This window comes from Ipomoea nil, unplaced genomic scaffold (assembly GCF_001879475.1).
Source record: "Ipomoea nil cultivar Tokyo-kokei standard unplaced genomic scaffold, Asagao_1.1 scaffold1026, whole genome shotgun sequence".
Lineage (NCBI taxonomy): Eukaryota > Viridiplantae > Streptophyta > Magnoliopsida > Solanales > Convolvulaceae > Ipomoea > Ipomoea nil.
Window position 1 is genome coordinate 943564 of NW_017617454.1, and position 21080 is coordinate 964643.

Sequence of the window (21080 nt, forward strand, 5' to 3'; positions counted from 1 at the left end):
TCTCCAAAATTCACAGATGGTGTTGCTCTAAAATTATTATTATTATCAATATTAATTGTCTACCGATGTACCTTTTCAATTCGCATTTTTAAATGACGCTACCAAGCCTACCTTACTATCTCCCGAATAGCTCTCACGATATGAAGGTGCGAATTATCTTGATGCATGTGTTTTGTATGACATTTTTAATCTCTTAATTATTTTCATAATAAAAATATAGTACTTAACTTATTAATAATATAGTAGATTTAACTCTTGTGTTTTTAACGAAACTTTAATATCGTGATAAGATATGTCATCACTTCACCAAAAATTTAAGAACCAAATTTACATTGCAAATAATTGAGAAACGAACTTTACATTTCAACTATAAATATAATATAACAATTAATTTTTTTTTTTTTTTAAAAAAAAAAAAACGTGCAATGCATCACAATTTCAACGCGTGAATTGAGTACATACTACTAATTATTCAATTTAAAAGTGGTGGGGGGGTTTACTTACAAATATTATTGTACAACTTTAATTTTAGGCAAAGCACATAGTCTATTCAACAAATCAATTTTAAAAAATTATATTTTTAATAAAAATAAATTTAAAGGACACGTGGGGTGTGCATCAACCAGTTGGGCCCTGCCGTTGATAATGGGGAAGACATAGACAACGTCGACATTACAAGAAGACACCAACGAGGTTCAAAGGTACAGCTTCTAGAAGGTTTGATTGAGATGTTGTTGGGACATTGGAAAATGGAGTTTCTTACATACGACTTGTTTTCCTATATTCCTGTTGTCTTTACGTTATAAAACGCATACAAGTCGGTATGTATCCCCCCCCCCCCCCCAGCCCATGCTCATTTCATGACAACCAGATTTCCGCTAAGTTATTTACAAGGGTAAAATTTAGAAATAATGACACGAGATCAAGTTTTACCATCGATATTGTATGAGCAACCTTTCATAGTGAGTGGAGCTTTTTGTGTTCAATAAGCAAATGTTTAAACTGTATATTTAGCTGAACTACTATGATTTACATCATCCCGAATGCTTTGTCGAGCTAGGGCATGACGCCTCTTGAGATTAGAGATTCAACCTTCTTATGAACAATGACAACTAAATTTTCATCAAAATTGTACTCATCAAATTTCAATAATATCAACTTCCGAGAGCAAGTTATTATACAAGAGTAGAATTTATTTACTGTATAATTTTGAATTATATTGTAATAACAAGTATTTTTCATTACTTAAAATCGATCTTTTTTTTTTTTTTTAGAGTTACTGGCTCTATTACATTGTAGTATCTGTTCATATACTTTCTCAACCTACTGAAACACAAAGAACCAATAACGCCTCAACTGAGGCTTGAACTCATAATCTTCCAATTGGAAGTCCAACCCGGATACCATTAGACCACATAGTCCTGGTACTTAAAATCGATCTTTAAACATGAATATAAGCAACTAATAGTCAGGTATTGGTACATGATTCGTAATTAACTCGACTTTTTAGCAATGCATCTATGCTTCACAATCGTGATTCGTAGATAGATTTTGGAGTTCTCTCATCTCCTCTAGTATAATTAACTTCTTAAGTAACGATAGAATAAGACGTTACACTCTTTAGCAATAAAAACATCATTGTTAATAGCTAGTTTGTGTTTTTCCGGGACTCCACCATCCCTTTGATAAAGAGATAAAAAATAATTTGCATGGGCAGCTCAACTGGTCATAGATGTGAAGTTTGGAAAGTATGATAAGGGAACGAGTCTCACTAGCAGCGACAATGTGAGAGCAACATCTCAAAGTGAGGGGGCTCTTTGTGCGCAGTAAGCAAGGAAATGAAAAAAAAAAATAGAAATCTTAAAATTTATACCTGCATTGTTACAAGGTCTATCGTTATACCCTGCACCACTGTACGCCTCGCGCCTCTCAAAACGACGTCGTTTTGGGAAGTTATGTAGAGAGTTGACATGATTATGTGTATTTGTTTATACAATTATGTACATTTTTTATACAATCATGTACATCTTTTTTATACAATTATGTACATCCGAAACAGGAAATTTATGTGTATTATGTTAAGAGTTGATGTTTATTATGTTAAAAGTTTATATATATTATGTATTATGTTAGATTATATGTATTATCTTTAAAAAAAAGTATGTGTATTTTGTTATACAATTATGTACATTCATGTATACAATTATGTGTATTCTAATATAAAATTATGTACATTTTTGAACATGAGATTTAAAAAAAATAAAAATAAAAAAAAATAAAAAAATAACCGCCAACACAGGGTAGTGAAATTTCAAAAAAAAAAAAAAAAAAAAAAAAAATCTGAAACGACGTCGTTTTGCATCAGGGCGTACAATGCAATGCGTGCCCTGGTGCATATAAATTGCCTAACAAGGTGCGCAAATTATGCTGTGCAGCTGAATGCACCATGCGCATGGTGCATTCGAAGTAAAACGACGTCATTTTGGTTAAAAAACGCGCGTCCCACTTAAAGAAGAAATCATGTTCGATTCCCGGCAATAGCATTTTTATATATCCATAAATTCATAACTATATATCCACAAATTCATAACTATATATCCACAGCGAATGAATGAAGTAAAAATCCACAATGAATGAACTAAATATCCACAATGAATGAATTAAATATCCACAATGATTGAACTAAATATCCACAATGAATGAACTAAATATCCATAAATTCATAACTATATATCCAGAAATTCATAACTATATATCCACAAATTAATAACTATATATCCATAAATTCATAACTATATATCCACAGTGAATGAATGAAGTAAATATCTACAATGAATGAACTAAATATCCGCAATGAATGAACTAAATATCCAGAAATTCATAACTATATATCCAGAAATTCATAAATATATATCCACAATAATACTATTGTCGAGAATCAAACCTGATTTTTTTTTTAAGTGAGACGTGCATTCTTAGTTAAAACGACGTCGTTTTGCATCGTATGCACCATGCGCATGGTGCATTCGGTTGCACAACATAACTATTGAACTGGTTTTAAAAAAAAAAAAAAAAAGAAAACATAACTATTGAACAAGGTGGATTTACTATGGGCGCTATAAATTTGGGCTTCTTGTGGATTGGCCTGCTAATACATGGACCAAATGTTTCGATCAAAGGGAAAGGACCAATAGTCTTGCTGGGCTTTGATTGCAGCCCATACAACATGGAATCTTTAAGACTTTAACTCAGAAAAACAACATTAAATAACAAACTTTACAGCTTTATCCCCAACATAAATATAAGATGCCGGACTGTTTGATGAGATGCACTTTAGGACATGGCCAACAATGGATGTTGGAGGAGGAGGTCCGCCATGCCTCCCAGCTTCCTAATTTGGTTAAACAAACTTATATTTACACTTTATTTCTAACACGACTCTCTTCTTTTCTTCCCATAATCGACTTTAATTCCTTCTTTTTAAACATTTACTTTTAATTTATGACGATTTTGAAGTCTCGAATATTTTCATCTTAATCCAAATTAGATCAATATTGAATCATGACACAAAAAGGAGCATATTGAATATGGTTCTTCAACAAGGCTATAGTAGAATCCCATGCACTGAGATTAGGGTGGCAAAGCACTCTCTCGTGGTTTTTTTTTTTTTTTTTTTTTTTTTTTTTTTTTTTTTAATGCTACTGACTCTATTACAATGTAGTATCTATTCATACATACTTTCTCAACCTACTGAAGCACAAAGAGTCAAAGCCCTCACACTGGGGTTCGAACTGAAGCACAAAGAGTCAACGCCCTCACACTAGGATTCGAATCTGATATCTTCCATTTGAGAAGGCACAGCTATGCTGCTCAACCACAAGGCCTTTGACCTACATTCTTATGTTCCAAGTTTGACTTGTCGTGGAAGTTATCTATAGAGTTTCTTTGTTTGAGTCGATCAACTATGAAAAACTTATAATGGTTTATCTCATTGTAGTCATTTATCAGCTCTGATCATAAGATGAGCTTGCCCAAAATGCACATTCAGGTAATAATTATAAGTTTTTCAGTAAATCAAAGTAAATAACTATATTTTTGGGACTCGATAATCGAATTCGAGATCTCTATAGCTAGTTAAGTTAGAAGAGATCCACATAATCTAATCCACACCGCATCGAATGACTATTCAGAATCTGCACGGACTTAGCTTAATGATTCAGTGGGTAGTATTTGGGAAAAGAGACCAAAGTTTGAACTTTGGCGGTAACAGTGTAAGAATTATGTCTAAAGTACGCAGATTTCTTGTGCTTATAGGCATTTGGCCCTGTTTGCTAGGAGGCCTTGGGGTCGGGGATTCAACCTTTTGGAGAAGAATGATTGTTCAGAATTTGAATTGAACACAAATATTTAATGGTTCGAGATCTCGTTTGAAAGTTAAATTGATTTAAGATTTGATTTTAAATCCAACGGTGTATAGGCTGCCCTCTTGAAGTTGACATTAAAACGGGTAAAGGTTGGACCACCATGAAAACACAACAAAGTGCAAAGCCCCTTTCATACGTTGATCATTAAGATAGGGTGTCTTGTTTTAGCCCCAGCAATCTGCCTTGGGGTTTTCCAAAGGTCCATTCATGTTCCTAACATCATCATATGATAACCCTAGCTAGCTGTAATTGGTAATTTCTAGTGTCGTGATAAAGACAACGTCGATGTGAATTCATACTAGATAACAAACGAAATAAATAAATATGACATAAGAATAATTGTATAGAACAAAATGTTTTAATTTGTTATAGTAGCTGAAATTTGTACAAGATGATGATACTCGTATTATTTCGTATAGATTATAAATATGAGGTTCATAACAACGTAATTGGTCACCATGTGAATTGAGTTTTTCGAGATGAGCTGATAACATACTGAATTTATGAAGACGAATTTCTTAGGGTTTCCATCATCGGACAAAATGACCATTTTTAAGTGGGATAACTAGTCTGAAGATTTAAGGTTGCTCTATTTCCAAATTCAAGAATTGAGCTCTTAATCTTTAGTTAAGGATGAATGAGTCTCTTCCATTCAACCGCGTCCTTCGATCCAGTTCGTTTAACCGAGTTGAATCCAACATAAATGGGTCATGCACAATTACTCCAATAATAATATATCAAAACTCATGTTTCACTAGTTATAAAAACAAAAACCGTCCTACTTTAATGGCCTGTTTGGTTGACATAAATTGAATCGCAGTTACAACATAATTATTTGAGCTCCTCAATTATAAGAATGGCAATGTGCCCCGTCCCCAATGGGGATCCCTGATCCCCGCCCCGACAGAAACGGGGATGGGGAAATTTTCGGGGAACGGGGACGGGGACGGGGAATATGTGTGATTCCCCGCCGAGGACGGGGACGGGGATGGGGATACCCCTCCCCGCCCCGCCCCACCCCGTCCCTGAATATATAAATAAATATAAAAAATAAATAATAAATAAATAAATAAATAAATATATATATATATATATATATATATATATATATAAAATTTATTTATATAGTTATATATTTATATATATGTACTAGCAGCATAATGTCGCCACTGTATATAAGCAGTATACTATATATATATAGTTTAGTATTTTAATTTTTGAATAGATTTTAAATTTTTTTATTGTTAAAAATTACAATTATTTAAAAATTTGACTAAGAGTTGACGGAGAATGGGGAATCCCCGTCCTCGCCTAATTCCTCGACGGGGAAGGAGATGGGGAATATTTTCAATTCCCCGCCGGAGATGGGGACAGGGACGGGGACGGGTATGGGGGCGGGGTTGCGGGGACGGGGACGGGGAGTACACTCCCCGCCCCGTTGTCATCCCTACTCAATTACCATATTTAGTTGGAAAGAATTACAATTCTCTCTATTTGTTGAATTACAATTCATACACCCTATAGGAATTACAATTTGGTAACAACTAAGAAAGAAAAAATAAAAAATTATTATATTACCCTTGATTGTTATTATTCTTCACAATCTTTATCTCTATGACCAATTGAACTACACTGCCTACACATGCGGATTTGATTGTTATTATTATTATATTATTACACGAGGACATTTTTTAGTCTTTAAGTGTAATATTATTATTATTATATTTTTATAATATTCTACACTTTTCCAAGAATCAGAGCAGAAGTGTCAGCAATGCATGATCAAACCCTAGATTTGTATTCCCCAAGCACCTCAAGGGTAGACCAGTGATGTGGTCATTACAAGTTTACGTATTGTATTAATACATTTTAATAAATCCCACTTTCCATTTTAGTATATGCAAAGCAACAGGGAAAAAAAGGGAAACCTACAGTGTGACTGAGTGATGGACAGGTGCAGATTCGTCATTTCACCCACCCACACATCCAATAATTATCCCCAATTCCCTTTCAAGGGAAGTGATGTTACCCAACAGCAACTACCAATAAGAGATTGATTATCTGCTTTGCTTTTTTGCTAATCCCAAAACAGGATAACTTAATCCTCAAATCAAACCCCCACCCAACATCATTCTACACACAAAACCCACAATATAGTAATCCTTATTATTTGCTAATCCCAAAACAGGATAACTTAATCCTCAAATCAACCCCCCACCCTAAGTAATCCTTATTATAGTATAATAATCTCCACACATGTACATCAAGATTGTGGCTTTATTTAGGGTTACCAAAGAAATTCACCATTATTATTTGAAAGTTTTGTATTATTATTTGAAATTATGCGTAATGTTTAGGTTGTTCAAAAATGACTGACTTAAATCAAGAAAACAAATAAATTACTCTTACAGAAAGTTAAACTTGAAATTTTATGATTTCTACATCAACAACCTGATCAACTTGGTTAGGATTGTATCAAGATTGTGACTTTATTTAGATTTTAGCATGCCCATCATTAGTAAATTGCAGAAACCAAACACAGTTAATGTAAACATACAGAGATTTAAAGTTAAAGAAACCTAGGATGTATGTATTTGCAGCTAATGATTGTATTTGGAATAATCTGTGATGCTAATGCAGGTTGGACCACTTAAGAAATCTGTTTGATTAAGGAAACTCAGATCCTTAAACATAAAGGAATTAGATTGCCGGAGAATATAATGTTGTTTTTGTCATCATCAGATCAGATCATTCAGAGAAGAAGATGATAGAACAGTGAACAGAAGGTTAATTAATTAGAGTAGAAGTAGTACACTAGTCTAATAAGCAGAAAAGCTAATAAGAGCTAAGAAAAGCTAGTGTTTTTAATCCATGGCGGATCAAGAAGAATAGAAAGACCCATTAGTGGCAGTAACACTACGGCTGCCGTTTTCATTCTTGACGTCGAATTGACAGGCGCCGGCGGCGACGGCGGTGGCGGTGGCGGTGGAGGCAAGGTTGTGGGTTTTTGTGCTAACTAAATCAAAATCGACACCGTGAGCATTGTCATCGGCGGCGGCGGCCGCCGGTTGGTCTTTCTTGCCGACGGTGTTCTTGTTGTTGTGCATCCATACCTTTAGAACTCCTCTTTCCACGCCGATTTTTGCGCAGAATTCGTTGATGAGATCTTCGTCTCGCTTCTGAATCCTCCACCCGATTTTATCGGCGAACTCCAACATTTTGTCTTTCTGATCTTGGGTGAATTTTGTTCGGAACCGCTTCCTGGCGTTAGGATTTGACGGAGGAGTGACGGCGGTGACGGAGATGGGGGCGGTGTTGTCCGTTTGTAGCGCGGACAGTCCCGTGCCGAGTGCGAGAAGCACGTGAGACGCGGAGGGGTAATACGCCGAGGAGATCGGCGGCGGGGACGAGGAATTCGGGCTGCTATGGCACCCGCTGCCGCCGCCGCCGCGGTGACCCTGCGGCGGCGGCGGAGGAGGGTGGTGGCGGTGGTGCGGCTGGTACTCAAGCGCCGCCACCGCGTCGTGCGGGGAAAGCACCTCCTCCGGCGGCTCACGGCGGTGGAAATTACGGTGACACCCACACGCCGCGCATTTCAGGGAGGTCGGGTCGGCCGGGTTAGCCGTCGGCGAAGCCATAAACTCCCCACACCCATCCACCGCATGCCCCCCCAGCGCCGCCGCGTGATTCTTCAAACATTCCCTGTAGTGCACCACCACGGGGTGGTGGTGCCCGTTGCTCCCAAACCCACCCCCGTGACGGGGGTGGTTCAGCCGTTTCAGCACCCCGTTGCTGCTGTACGACAACGGCTTCGCCGGGTAGATCCGCGCCGCCGCCGTCGGCGTCTCCGTGTCCGCCTCCGGCGTCTTCACAGTCGCCGCCGCCGCCGCCCCGCAGCTGCTACTTATCTCCATCCCTTAAAAAACCCTCCCACCAGTGGGGCTTCCACTCTTTAAACCTTAAAAACCACTTTTCCCAGTTTCCCCCTATTCTCTTACGAGGTTAATCCGACGAACATAGGGCCAAGATTTCACACAAACATCTTATCCAAACCCGTGAGGGGCCGATTGAGAGGATGAAGTTTCAGTGATGGGTTTGTTTTGGAATTACGTTTGATGAAAGATAAAACGGTGTTGAGGGATATATGGTTTCTAGTATGCCGGATTAACAACAAAACACCTTTCATTAATTCCTTAAAATCCTTAAATTCCTATCATCATCATTAATCAATCCTTCCTGGGTAAACCTTGTACCCGCAACCGCAGCTGTGTCCGGACCCCACCTCACTTGCTCTGTCTTCTGTCATGTGTGTCATAATTACACATTTACACTGCTACTCAACCCACTTTAAATATATTGTGGGGATTTCTTGCCGCCAGTAACATCCGGTACAATCAAGTATATTATTATTTCAACGCTACTATATTATATTGTATAGTAATATTTGGTACAATCAAATATATTATTATTTCAGCGCTACCATATTATATTGTGTAGAGAAGTTTATATTGTTGATCGGTACTAGTGTATTCTGTATTAGGTATAATATATTTGTGGTTTTTAGATTTACTATACTAAAATTATTGGTAATGATTTTAGTTGTATTCATCATGATAAGATTTTTAATCATTAATAGTTGTGTCCGGTGTTGATTTTATAATCAATAGATTAGGGTTTGAGCAAACATAGTAAAACAATGCTAAAGTAGTAAAAAGAATTTGGGTGATGGAGAAAAACTTGTATACAGATATATGGAAATATTGATTATGGTTCTATTTGGCAAAATAGTTAGTCTATCAGTCAATTTTGGCTTGTTTGACCAGTATTAACTGTTTGACTTGGTTAAACAACTAATACGAGTGGTTAATTCACTTTTTTTTTTGGCAATAACTTATTTCTCTAAAATACTAAAATTCAAAAAGTTGGTCAAGACGGTTTTTTCAATCAACTTTTTGATAAAGTCATTTTGTATGTAACATGATCAGTTAATAGCTAATTTACCAAACATATTTATACAATCAGCTAATGCTATCAAGTAGTCAAACTCACTAATCCAATAATCTAACCGCTATCAGTTATTTACCAAACATCCCTATATTGCTGTCCCTTTTGGCATTTTCCTTCCTTCTTCTTTGATTTTATACTTATAAGTCATTATAAATGTCAAGAGAAATCGGATCCTTACAAATCTACTATACAAATTTGGTAGATTTAGAATTTTCTTAACTAACGCCTAACTTTATTGAGTATCAAGATTCTCCATAATTTTCATAACTAAAATCAAAGCTGCATTATGTTCAATGCCATTTCACCCTAGGCCTAAAGCTCTCACCTGCTGGAGGGCCTTGTCCATACCACCAAATTAGGCTAAGATCCAAAGTCTATCATCGTCTAGCTCGAGAACTCCTCTTTAAACTTATCCGATTCTGATACAATGTTGTATCTGACTTGTTTTCTTTATTAGTACGTTTCGGTGTCAATATTTCTGAAATTAATTAAAGATGTCATCAATCTTGACTTTTGAGATATCACGGACTAGCTTATTACCAACCATTATTTCAACTTAGATCACAAGGTTGGCCGCTAATCTTCATTAATTGACTCGAATTGAAGAAGACAAAACTCTGCCGACCCTTAATTTCTGCTAATTTTCTCCATGATTAAGGCTTAGACCAAACTTCCCACCTTTGATTATTGACCTGACAATTGACAAGGCTTCCCATTCACCACATACAGTGGATACCATTTCTCTAATCCCATCATAACTAGCTTCCCAACTACTACTACCCTAATTGATTTAGTCACCCCAAGCCATCTCCTTAACCATAACTCAATAATATAAAGGTCAAAATAAGAAAAGTCTCAGTAACATTGACGACTATAGAACGAGAGTTTTATTCTTATCTATTGCTAATAACATGACCTGGATCGGAGTTAGATTACTTGTGGGCATCAACACAACAAACGCTTGATCTCTAATTCACTAAGAGCGATTTACGGATCTGATCTCCTATGCAAGACCATGAGAACAAGACATTACAATGTACACAATTTCTCTAATCCCATCATAGCTAGCAAGCTTCCCTATTACTACCATCTTCCGAAGCATAACTCAATGATATAAAAGTCACAACAAGATAGTCTTAGGGATGTTGGCAATTGAAAAGTGAGACTTTTATTTTTGCCTAATAACATGTTTGGGGTTCGATTACAGTCCAACACCCTCTCTTTTAAAAATGTGGTGACGGTGTATAAGTAAATAAAGTTGCGTCTTCAAATGTGTTCAGCTATAGCTTTTGATCGACATAGTGGTAAGATTACTTGTGAACATTAATGTAACAAAATTCTTGATCTCTAATTCAATGAGAGCGGTTTTAAAATCTCATCTACAAGATCTTGAGAATAAACATTATAATTTTTTAAAGTTGGCAAGTTATGAAGCAAGGTAAGCAATCAGTGATAGAACATTGAAAGCTCATCTGCCTTTTTATATGTTTTTGTTTGTTCCTTCTTCTTCTTGAGCTAGTGATTAGTTGCTTATCTTGTAAAAGAAAAATCTTGATTAAAAAAACGAGTTAAATTTATATAAATGACGCGACGAAACTATATATTTAAGAAATATTTAAATAATATAAGAGTTATAATTATTAGAAATGACTGAACATATTGTAGTAAAGTCAAATCATATTGGGAAAAAAAGAAAAAAAAATGAATGGACCAAACAAATGAGTGAGGTCACTGGGCCATGGGAAACTGTAAATTTATATGCTAAGCACAATCGAAAGAGAATCAAATTTAAGTGTCAGTGGATACATAGTGTGCAGTTTGGAGTTTAGTTAGATTGGGTTGATGGCTTAGGCCTATAGGGTAATACCATAAATGGGCAAAAGATTTGTATTTCACATGCAAAAGTTTCTCCAACCTCTACCATTTGGTAGGGACTACAATGGTAGCTAGGGTTAGTTATATTTATCGAGAGATAGTATGAACAGTTCAGTTGGTCATAGGGGGGGTTTGAGAACAATGAACTATATTTATCTAGAGCTACATCCCTCACGTGTGTCCGATTATCTTTTAATGGACTTCAAGTAATACGTGGATCATAGTTTTTTTTTTTTTTTTTTTTTTTTTTTTTTTTATTGAGTGATGCGGAGATTCAGACCCATTATTTTTGACATGGTATTGACTGTGATACCAAATTGAAGCATCTGTGCTCTATCTCAACTCAAAGTCTAATTGAATTACACATTTATGTTTATATTATATATTATATATATGCTCAACATATCTAACTATTTAAAGTTTTTAAATTGTTTTTAGTTGTAAAGATCTGACTAAGATACATAATTGGGCTGGGCTTTGGCTGTGAGAGTTGAGAAACAGAAGTCGATTTGGGCTGCAGAACTAGTCCAGCCCACTCAGTTGAGGTAATCCGAGTTGGACTCACTGATTTTGGAACACCAAATTTTAGAAGCTATATATAATTATATACACATACACACACACATTACATGCCTTACCCATCCATAAAATCAAGAACAATGTTCAATATTCTCGGTTGACCCATTATTGTTTATAATTTTTATAGTGTGTTTACATTTTTGTATGGCTCGTAGGCTGTAGCCTATTACACAAGAGTGTACTACAGTGCATATTATCTGTAGATTGTAGTGACGGAAAGAATAATATGCCAAGTTGCCAACAACTTATAATGTCATAAATTTGACTCTGGGTAACATTCTATCTGTTTCACATAAGATTTTCTTTGTTCGATTTACCTCTCTTATTACATTGGAAAGTGATTTTCTTAGTGTATATCTTTAAGTAGTAATTTTTGGTTAAATAACGTGTCACACATGATCTTCATAGTGTGATTTAACTTTCTTATATGCTTTTCTAACTATTTTATAATTTGCAAATTATTATATAACATGTCATTTGGTTGGGAGGAAGGAATTAGGGAAGAAAGCAATTGCAATTCAGTGAAAAAAGAATAAGGTAGGAATAAAGTAGCGAATAACCTTGTGGTCTAGTGCCACCAAGTTGCACTCTCATATGAGAGGTTGTGCAGTGGTTTTAAAGTTTTAACATAAGTGGATGTGGTATTGACTCTTTGTGCTTCAGTATGTTGAAAAAGTAGTTATTATGAACATATAGTGCATTGTAACAAAGTCTAATAGTACTCAAAAAAAGGTAATATTAAAAACTAAAATGTCACTGTATAATAATAGTAATAGTAATAGTAATAGTAATAGTAATAATAATAATAATAATAATAATAATAAAGTCCTCGTAAGAAACATCCAAACATTAAAAACGTGACTATGAAGGAAGATGGGTTGTGACGTAGAACCCTTTTGATATAATGATGATAATGTAGAATGCTTATTATGATATTAAGGCGTTTAATTTGATATTTATGTGTAATAATAAGTAAAAATGGCTCAATCATATTTTAGAACATTAAAATATTTAATTTTTAAAAATATAATATAATATATTTTACGTACGCATGCACGATAACACTTATCTTGTCTTATGACTTATGGTGATAGCACTTATTTCTTATATTATTTGCTTAATTTATATTCTAGGCATATTATCCCATATGTGAGGTCGTGAGGAATTTGAACATGCTCCTCATCCAAGAAGAAAGTGAATGATTTTCGTACCAAAAAATATAAATTTTGACTTTTGTTGATACCTTTTTGGTTGAGTTTGTCGATCACATAGAATCTTTATAGTGTGATTTATAGTTCTTATGTAATTTGTGGATTATTATATAAGAGTGAGGTTTACGTAATGCATATTGACTTTAATCTAAAAACTAATAAGTGTGAATGAAGGTTATATCCTTCATTTGTGTCCGTTTTTCTGTTACGTTTTTTCATACATTGTGTTATAAGAGTTGTATTATGCAATATTTTGGACAAACATACTCCTGTCGTTATAACTTCCGTTATTTTTTTCACTATTGTTATTGTCCACATACATCCACCATATATTATTCTTATCTTGTTCAATAATAATAATAATATATACACATTATATATTTGAGTTATATGTTAGTTATTTCCTAAAATATAAATTTTAAATTTATAAAAAAATTGCATTATTATTATTGTTATTATTTATAATAATATAAATATCTAAAATCTTAATAAATTTAATATTTTAATATAAAATATTAATATTAGACACTTATTTTTACGCATCGCACAAAAAATAATAATAATACTAACAATAGTTATAATGATATAGTATGCTTACAGTGACAATAAGGTTAAGAATTTTTGGAATAAGTTTTAAATAATCTAAGTTATCAAATTAAAGTAATGAGGATAGTGTAGTTGAAGTTACTATTCTACGTGTATTAATTACTCCGTAATTATTAGTTGTTGAGGTCACCATTTTCTATGTATTCTGTATAACACTATTTTCCTTAATCATGTCGCTTGTCTTTGACCCTCCGATTGATTCACGTCATGAAAATAATCATTTTTTTTTTGTGGAAACCACACATTGTGGTCTGGGTCTTTCTCTATCCGTTTAATGGTCTAGGTCCACCCGATTCGCTCCGAGAGGCACAGAAATTGGCCCAAAGAGAATCGTCACTTGTGGGAGTTGAACCCAAGTTATCCCAAAATTCTCCCCCACAAAGAGAGCTCATTTGCCACTTGAGCTACCCTTTTGGGTTATGAAAATAATCATAATTCCACGTATTATTGAAAATGATATTTTTCTTCCAAATTTTCCCCATAATTGATATTTATATTTGTAAAATAATAAGTCATATATAGAGTTAATGCCTTTTTTGGTCCTAGACTTATTAGTAGTTGGACACTTTTAGTCTATCTTAATAAATTTTGCCACATTTTGAACACACTTATTAGATATTGGACACTTTTAATCCTCCGTCAGATTATCCATTTGTTCACTGTCAAAATGAAGGGTGTTTGTGTCATTTCATAGGTTCTTCTTCTTGGCCTTTATTTTTTTGCTTTTCTCAGCCTACTTTCGTCATCCCCTGCTCCACCGCCTACTTTCGCTGTCTCCACCATCGCCGGCCCATCCCATACATTTCTCGCATTCCTTGGCCTTCAACAAGCCTCTAAATTATGCCTAAATGTACAACACCTAAAACATAAGGCAGGAATATGCCTGTATTCAATCCTCTTCCAAAAACCTTCGCTTCTCCTGCTCCGATGTGCGCTGAACCAAGAGAGAGGGAAGAACGCTTGGAATTTTGCCCTAACCGTATCCATTTTTGGTCTCTCCTTTGAATTGCCAACCAAGGTATCTTTTTCTTCAATCTTAGCCAATTTTCTCCACTCCACCTCCTCAATTGTTACAATCAGCTTCCCCTGATGCAAACCTGCATTCGTATTGTTCATCAGTGATTGATTGATTCGCTCCGGATTCTGTTCAATCTATGTTCTAGCCTCTAGATTCTGTTCTGTGCCATTTTGAAATTGATCTCCAGCAATTGAATCTGGATTGATTGACGTTGCTTGATTTCGTTGCTGGTTGTTATTTTTATTTTTTGTTGAATTTTGGTTTCCATGCTGCATCACATACGCAAACAAAGGCAAAGTTGCCAAAAGCTTCCTACCATTATTTTGATTGTTTTTTCTTGTCCAGATTGATCATCTAAGATGACCGTCGCAGGCAGAGATGAATCTGGAACGACTTCTGGAAAGAAGAAAAATTCCAGTGACTGTTCTCACCGCCAGTCGAGCTTCCTCATACACTGGGTCAGCCACCATCAACTTCAATAAGAAAATGCGTAAATGAATGTATGAAAATTTGTTTCTTAGTTTTAGGTAGGAATTAGAGCTTTTTTCTTTCTGCTTTTGTTAGGTAGATACTTGGGGAATAAACGTCTTCATCATCCTCGGCCACCACATCATCATCATACTCGTATTTTGCCAGGTTGACTAGAGATGAAGCCAGAGACCAAATTTTTGTTTAGTCTTTCCTTATACGAAAAATTTCCTTCCTTACCGGTTTGGGATTTTTCCTGATTAGAGACTCCATCCGATGGAGTTGCGATAACATTATCTTTCTGCTGGGGTGAGGTCTGCCCATCCAAACTGTTTTCCGAGGGCGGTGAGCAGTTTGGAGCTATGTCTTCCATGGGTTGAAACTCTTGTAGAGTATCCATGGGATCCGTTTGGACTTCTGTGTCATCCCTCTTTGATTTCTTAACGTTGCGTTCCAAAAGATCGTCATCCTTCGAGGATCGGCGAGGATTGCCCAGCAACATGCCCGCGAGAGAGTTTCCCGAGGATTGCCCGGCAACATTCCAGCGAGAGAGTTTCCCGAGAGAGCATCCTCCATTGTTACAGGGTCTGAAATCTTTATTAGAGCTTTTCTCTTTAGATTGTTGAATATGAGCGTTGGAAAAGCATAAAAAATGAAGGCTGAGAAGAAAAACATGTAAAATGACAGAAATGCCCTTCATTTTGACGGTGAATAAATGGAAAAGCTGACGGAGGACTAAAATTGTCCAACATCTAATAAGTGTGGCCAAAATGTGGCAAATTTTATTAAGGTGGACTAAAAGTGTCTAACCCCTAATAAGTCTAGTACCAAAAAAGGCATTAACTCTTATATATATATATATATATATATATATATATATATACATATATATATATATATATATATATATATATATATAGTTAATTTATAAATACTAAATTTACATAAGTTTAACTAAAAATGAGTTAGCTTATGGATGGTAACACATCTAGTTTTTTCCTAAATAATAGAGGTTCATATCTTACAACATGAATTTATAGTGAGTTTAATTCTAATTGAATTTAACCTTGTGTTTTTTAATCTCACTTTTATTATTATATTACTAATGATATTAGTAATTTATAATATGTTTTTTATTCGAACTATTTTATCTAATTAATTATATTTCATATTTTGTGGAATTTTATTTGTAACATTGTGTTTTTCTCCTTTTTAAATATTAATAGTGATATGAGTGTTTTATTATAATATGTTTTCTATTCAAATTATTTTATCTAATTAATTATATCTCATATTTTGTTTTGAATAATTTTTTTTTATCTCATTTTGATATATTTTAATTTTTCATCTTAATTAATTATATTTATGACTCGATCTCTATGTATTTTTTTTTTCAAAATGACGAAGATTTCTAGATCCACCTTGAAACACAATTTAAAATTTTAAAATATTGAAAGACTTAAATAATAAGAAAACGTAAAAGAAAATATGTTACAAACTATTGAACATTTCCTTGTAAACAACATTTTTACTAGGACTCAATGATTCTCCATTATCACCACAAATTAAAAAATTTAAACCCTTTGCACTACTCACCCTTGAAGTCGCTACGTGCATTTGTCAATTATTAAACACAGGTTTCTTCAAGAACAAATTCACATGTAGCTTGGGATCTGACGGTGTTAATGACTTATGCGACACCAACACCATTGATCAGGGATCGAGTCGTACAGTAAAGAGGACGAAGTGTTACCATGCCTACCCATATGCTTTGTTGGGTCAGAACTTTTGTGAAGGAGGACAAAATGACTTAACTGTTTGGGAGTAGAAGGAAAGATTGTATACTCAATGTAGTATTTTTTTTTAGTACTATTAACTATGGTATAATGTAATATATCTATTCATAGCTACTAGGGAAATCAATTGTACCTGCACCTGATGGGGAACCCGATTCCCCGCCTCTACGGGGACGGGGATGGGGACAGAAATAAGGGAGCGGGGATGGGGATGGGGGCACAATTTTAAATTTCCCGCCGGGAACGGGGCGGGATGGGGAGTACTCTCCCCGCCCAGCCCCGTCCCCGATATATATATATATATATATATATATATATATATATATATATATATATATATATATATGTATGTATGTATGTATGTATGTATGTATGTATTACTTTGTATACAATATATATAATTTTAGAAGCATTCTTGTCATTATATGTCAGGCTTATAAAATGCATATTTAAATAACATGTATAATTGTAAAATATTAAATACTACTTTAAGTTAGGGATGAATATATATGCGTTATTTATTTAAATGTTTTTTAATATTTAATATTTAATTTTTTTTATAACTTATTAATGGGTGGGGATTTCCCGTTCACGAATAAACCCAGTGGGGATAGGTATGGAAAAAATTTACTCTTTTCCTACTGGAATGAGGACGGGGACGAGAAATGGGAAGAAAGTCGGGGCGGGGATGGGGTAAGTTCCCAGCCCGCCCCCGCCCAGTTGACATCACTAATAGCTACTAGCATTATTTAAACATGATAGAAAACAAAAAATCCCCATCTGCATTTATTCACCTTTGCCCTCTTCACAGCTATATATATATATATATATATATATATATATATATATATATATATAGATCGATACAGTGTTGGAAAAGCAAGCTTAAACAAAACGAAAATGGATGATGGGCACTCCATTACAGTACACCTCCTGAAGGAGCATGATCTGCAGAAAGAAGCCGGCGATCACCGCCGCTCTTTTGGTTCAGCCTCTTTTCTGAATACGTGTTTTAATGGACTCAATGCTTTATCTGGTATGTATATATATATATATATATATATATATATATATATATATATATATATATAGTATAATCTACTTAGCTTGTATCTGCATGTAATGGTGATTCTGAATTTTATACTGTAAATTTTCACGATATATATATATATATATATGCCGGCAGGAATCGGGATACTTTCGGTGCCGTTTGCGGTGGCGTCAGGAGGGTGGTTGAGCTTGATATACCTCTTCATTATCGCCGCCGCGACCTGCTACACCGCCGTGCTGATCCAGCGCTGCATGGACATGGACGCCGCCGTGAGGAACTACCCCGACATCGGCGAGCGCGCGTTCGGGGCTGTCGGACGGGCGGTGGTATCTTTATCGATGAACGTGGAGCTTTACATGGTGGCCGCCGGTTTCTTGATCATGGAAGGGGACAATCTGAACAACCTGTTCCCGGATTTCCGGGCCGAGGTTTTCGGCGCCGCCATTGGCGGGAAGCAGTGTTGGGTCATCGTTGTTAGCCTCCTCGTACTGCCCACCGTCTGGTTTAACGATTTGAGGGTTTTGTCGTACGTTTCAGCCACCGGAGTCGTGGCTTCTTTTCTGCTTCTTGCGGCGGTGTTGTGGACTGCTGTATCTGATAATGACTCCGGCGCCGCCGTTGCCTCGCCGCCGGCGAATCGCCGGCTTGTGAACTGGGGAGGAACCCCCACCGCCGTCAGCCTCTACGCTTTCTGCTACTGCGCTCATCCTGTTTTCCCCACGCTTTACACTTCCATGAAGAATCCAACACACTTCTCTAAGGTAAATATTATATTTTTAAGGAAAACGACATTTTTCGTTGGAAAAGGATAATAAGGAATTTGATGAAGTAAAATATTTTTTAATTTTTTGATAAAAGAGAAATTTAATAATAATTGGTATAAATCAGATTATATCATTTAATAAAATCTCTACCAATATATCATTTAATAAAATCACTAATCATAATTGAGGAGTAAAGTGAATTTATATCGGGTACTAACCAAACCCATACTTAATAAATTATATTTCATATTTTTGACCTAACTATAATTTTTTGGTGTCACTCTCAATATCATATACTCGTAATTAATATGGATCATACGTGTTGTTTAAACTTTGGACCAATTTTAATTTGACACCTAAAGTACGCTACACCCACCCTATTAAATTCATAGGATGTATCATTTCATTAATATGTTAAATTCTTTTTTTTTTTTTTGTTAAATTTGATTATTACACGACTCTATATGCTAACTCATGAATTCATGATTGAATCAATCAATTTACGTGTGATAGGCAATTAGGAATAAGAAGACTTTATCTATATGACGGCGCGCTTAATCAAAAGAGTAAGAATCGAACTCATAACATTTTTATACGATAACCAAGCTTAACACATCCGAACACCTATTTTGAAATTTATCTAAAAAAGGTATATTCAATCATGATTTTTATAGAGTTTTAAAGACTTTTATGAACTTTAAAAGTTTGGAGGTATTCAATTCAAATTTTTAGAGAGTTTTTAAAAGTCATGCGGTATTCCATCAAGATTTTTAAAGAGTCTTTAAAAGTCGTGTGGTATTCAATTAAGACTTTTAAAGAGTCTTTAAAAGCCATGTGGTATTCAAAAAGTTATGAACTTTTGTGGACTTTTTAATTTTAGGACTTTTGTAGACTTTTTCTTTTCAAATATAAATACTTGAAATCCAGCCATCAACCCCAAGATTTCAAAATTTTCTTTCTAACAACTTTGAATGTTTTCTCTCTCTATTTAAACTATATTTCCCCCCTATTTAAACTTTATAAATCTATCTAAATTTAATAAAATTATTTTTTTCTTCATTATCCTATATTTTCTTCATACATAAACTCTACCGATTTTTCTCTCTCTCATAAACTTTATAAAGTGATTTTAAGGGGGAAAATTTTATTTTTTCTGGGCAACAAGAAAAATTCGTAGTCACTACTCTACAGTGTACATTGGGTAAACTCTGATATTCTATGATCCGGGCCAGGTCCTGCTGGTTTGTTTTGCAGTGAGTACCTTCAACTATGCATCAATGGCGATTCTGGGATATCTCATGTTTGGTTCGGACGCACTTTCTCAGATCACTCTAAACCTTCCGACAGACAAGATCAGCTCGCAGGTGGCGATCTACGTAACGTTGGTGAATCCGATCGCCAAATACGCTCTAATGGTGACCCCAATCGTGAAAGCCATCGAAAACTCCTTCGCATTGTCCGATTGCGGCAAAAAGGGATTGATCGGCGGACTGGTAATCAGAACCGGCCTGGTTATCAGCACTGTGATTGTAGCAATGGCGGTTCCGTTTTTCGGGTACTTGATGTCGCTCGTCGGAGCGTTTTTGAGCACCGCCGCTTCAGTCATTCTGCCATGCTTGTGCTTCTTGAAGATTTCTGGGATTCATCGTACGGCGTGGTTTGAGGTGGTCGTCATATGTGGGATTGTGGTCATGGGGTTTGGCTTCATGATCGTGGGCACTTATACTGCTCTAATGGAGATTGTATGTAATTTCACTAATTTGTGAACTTATGTATTACTGACTCTGTTAGAATGCTTATTGAGGTTCGAACTTAATCTCCTATTCAAGAGAGTCAGTTAAGCTGTTTGTCTCATTTTATGTATCTAATTTAATTTAATGAGGTATTGGAGTTATTTAGAGTAAATTTTATTTTTGGTCCTAAATTTATAAGTGGCAGTCTACTTTTAGTGTGTGTTTGGAAACTCGTAGAATTTCGAGTTTTTAGTGTTTGGCAAGAGGGGAAAAGATGAGGTCAATGAAAAATGATGTTTCAGTGCGGTTGAGTGCTTCCCGTGCGGTTGTGCGGTTGATTAATGTGCGTGAGTTTTGTATTTAATGTGCGTGAGCTTGTGCTTAATGTGCGTGAGTCTTGGCTTAATGTATCTGAGATTTGTACTTAATGTGCGTGAGTGTGTAATGTTAATGTGCTTGAGTTTTGTACTTAAGGTGTGTGAGTATTGTGCCTAAGGTGCGTGAGTGTGTACTTAATGTGAGTTGTTGTTGAAACTTTAAAGTGCATA

The 21080-nt window shown here is 35.3% G+C and overlaps 2 protein-coding genes across 3 annotated transcripts; one reads left to right on the plus strand and one right to left on the minus strand.

Annotated features, from left to right (window-relative positions):
* The first annotated feature begins 152 nt into the window (after positions 1-152).
* Positions 153-20565, plus strand: LOC109180638 (vacuolar amino acid transporter 1-like). The gene is made up of 4 exons (XM_019330334.1): positions 153-162; positions 17884-18020; positions 18171-18796; positions 20032-20565. The coding sequence occupies exons 2-4, from the start codon at positions 17885-17887 to the stop codon at positions 20563-20565; spliced, it is 1296 nt and encodes a 431-aa protein (XP_019185879.1). The 5' UTR covers positions 153-162; position 17884.
* LOC109180639 (zinc-finger homeodomain protein 9-like) lies at positions 7110-8695 on the minus strand. Of its 2 annotated transcripts, XM_019330336.1 has the most exons (2): positions 7438-8695; positions 7130-7400 (listed from the first exon to the last, which is right to left on the minus strand). In XM_019330336.1, the coding sequence occupies exons 1-2, from the start codon at positions 8336-8338 to the stop codon at positions 7270-7272; spliced, it is 1032 nt and encodes a 343-aa protein (XP_019185881.1). In that variant the 5' UTR covers positions 8339-8695; the 3' UTR covers positions 7130-7269. The 2 variants fall into 2 exon arrangements, with proteins under 2 accessions (XP_019185880.1, XP_019185881.1); XM_019330335.1 differs by having other exon boundaries at positions 7110-8681.
* Positions 20566-21080: the final 515 nt, after the last annotated feature.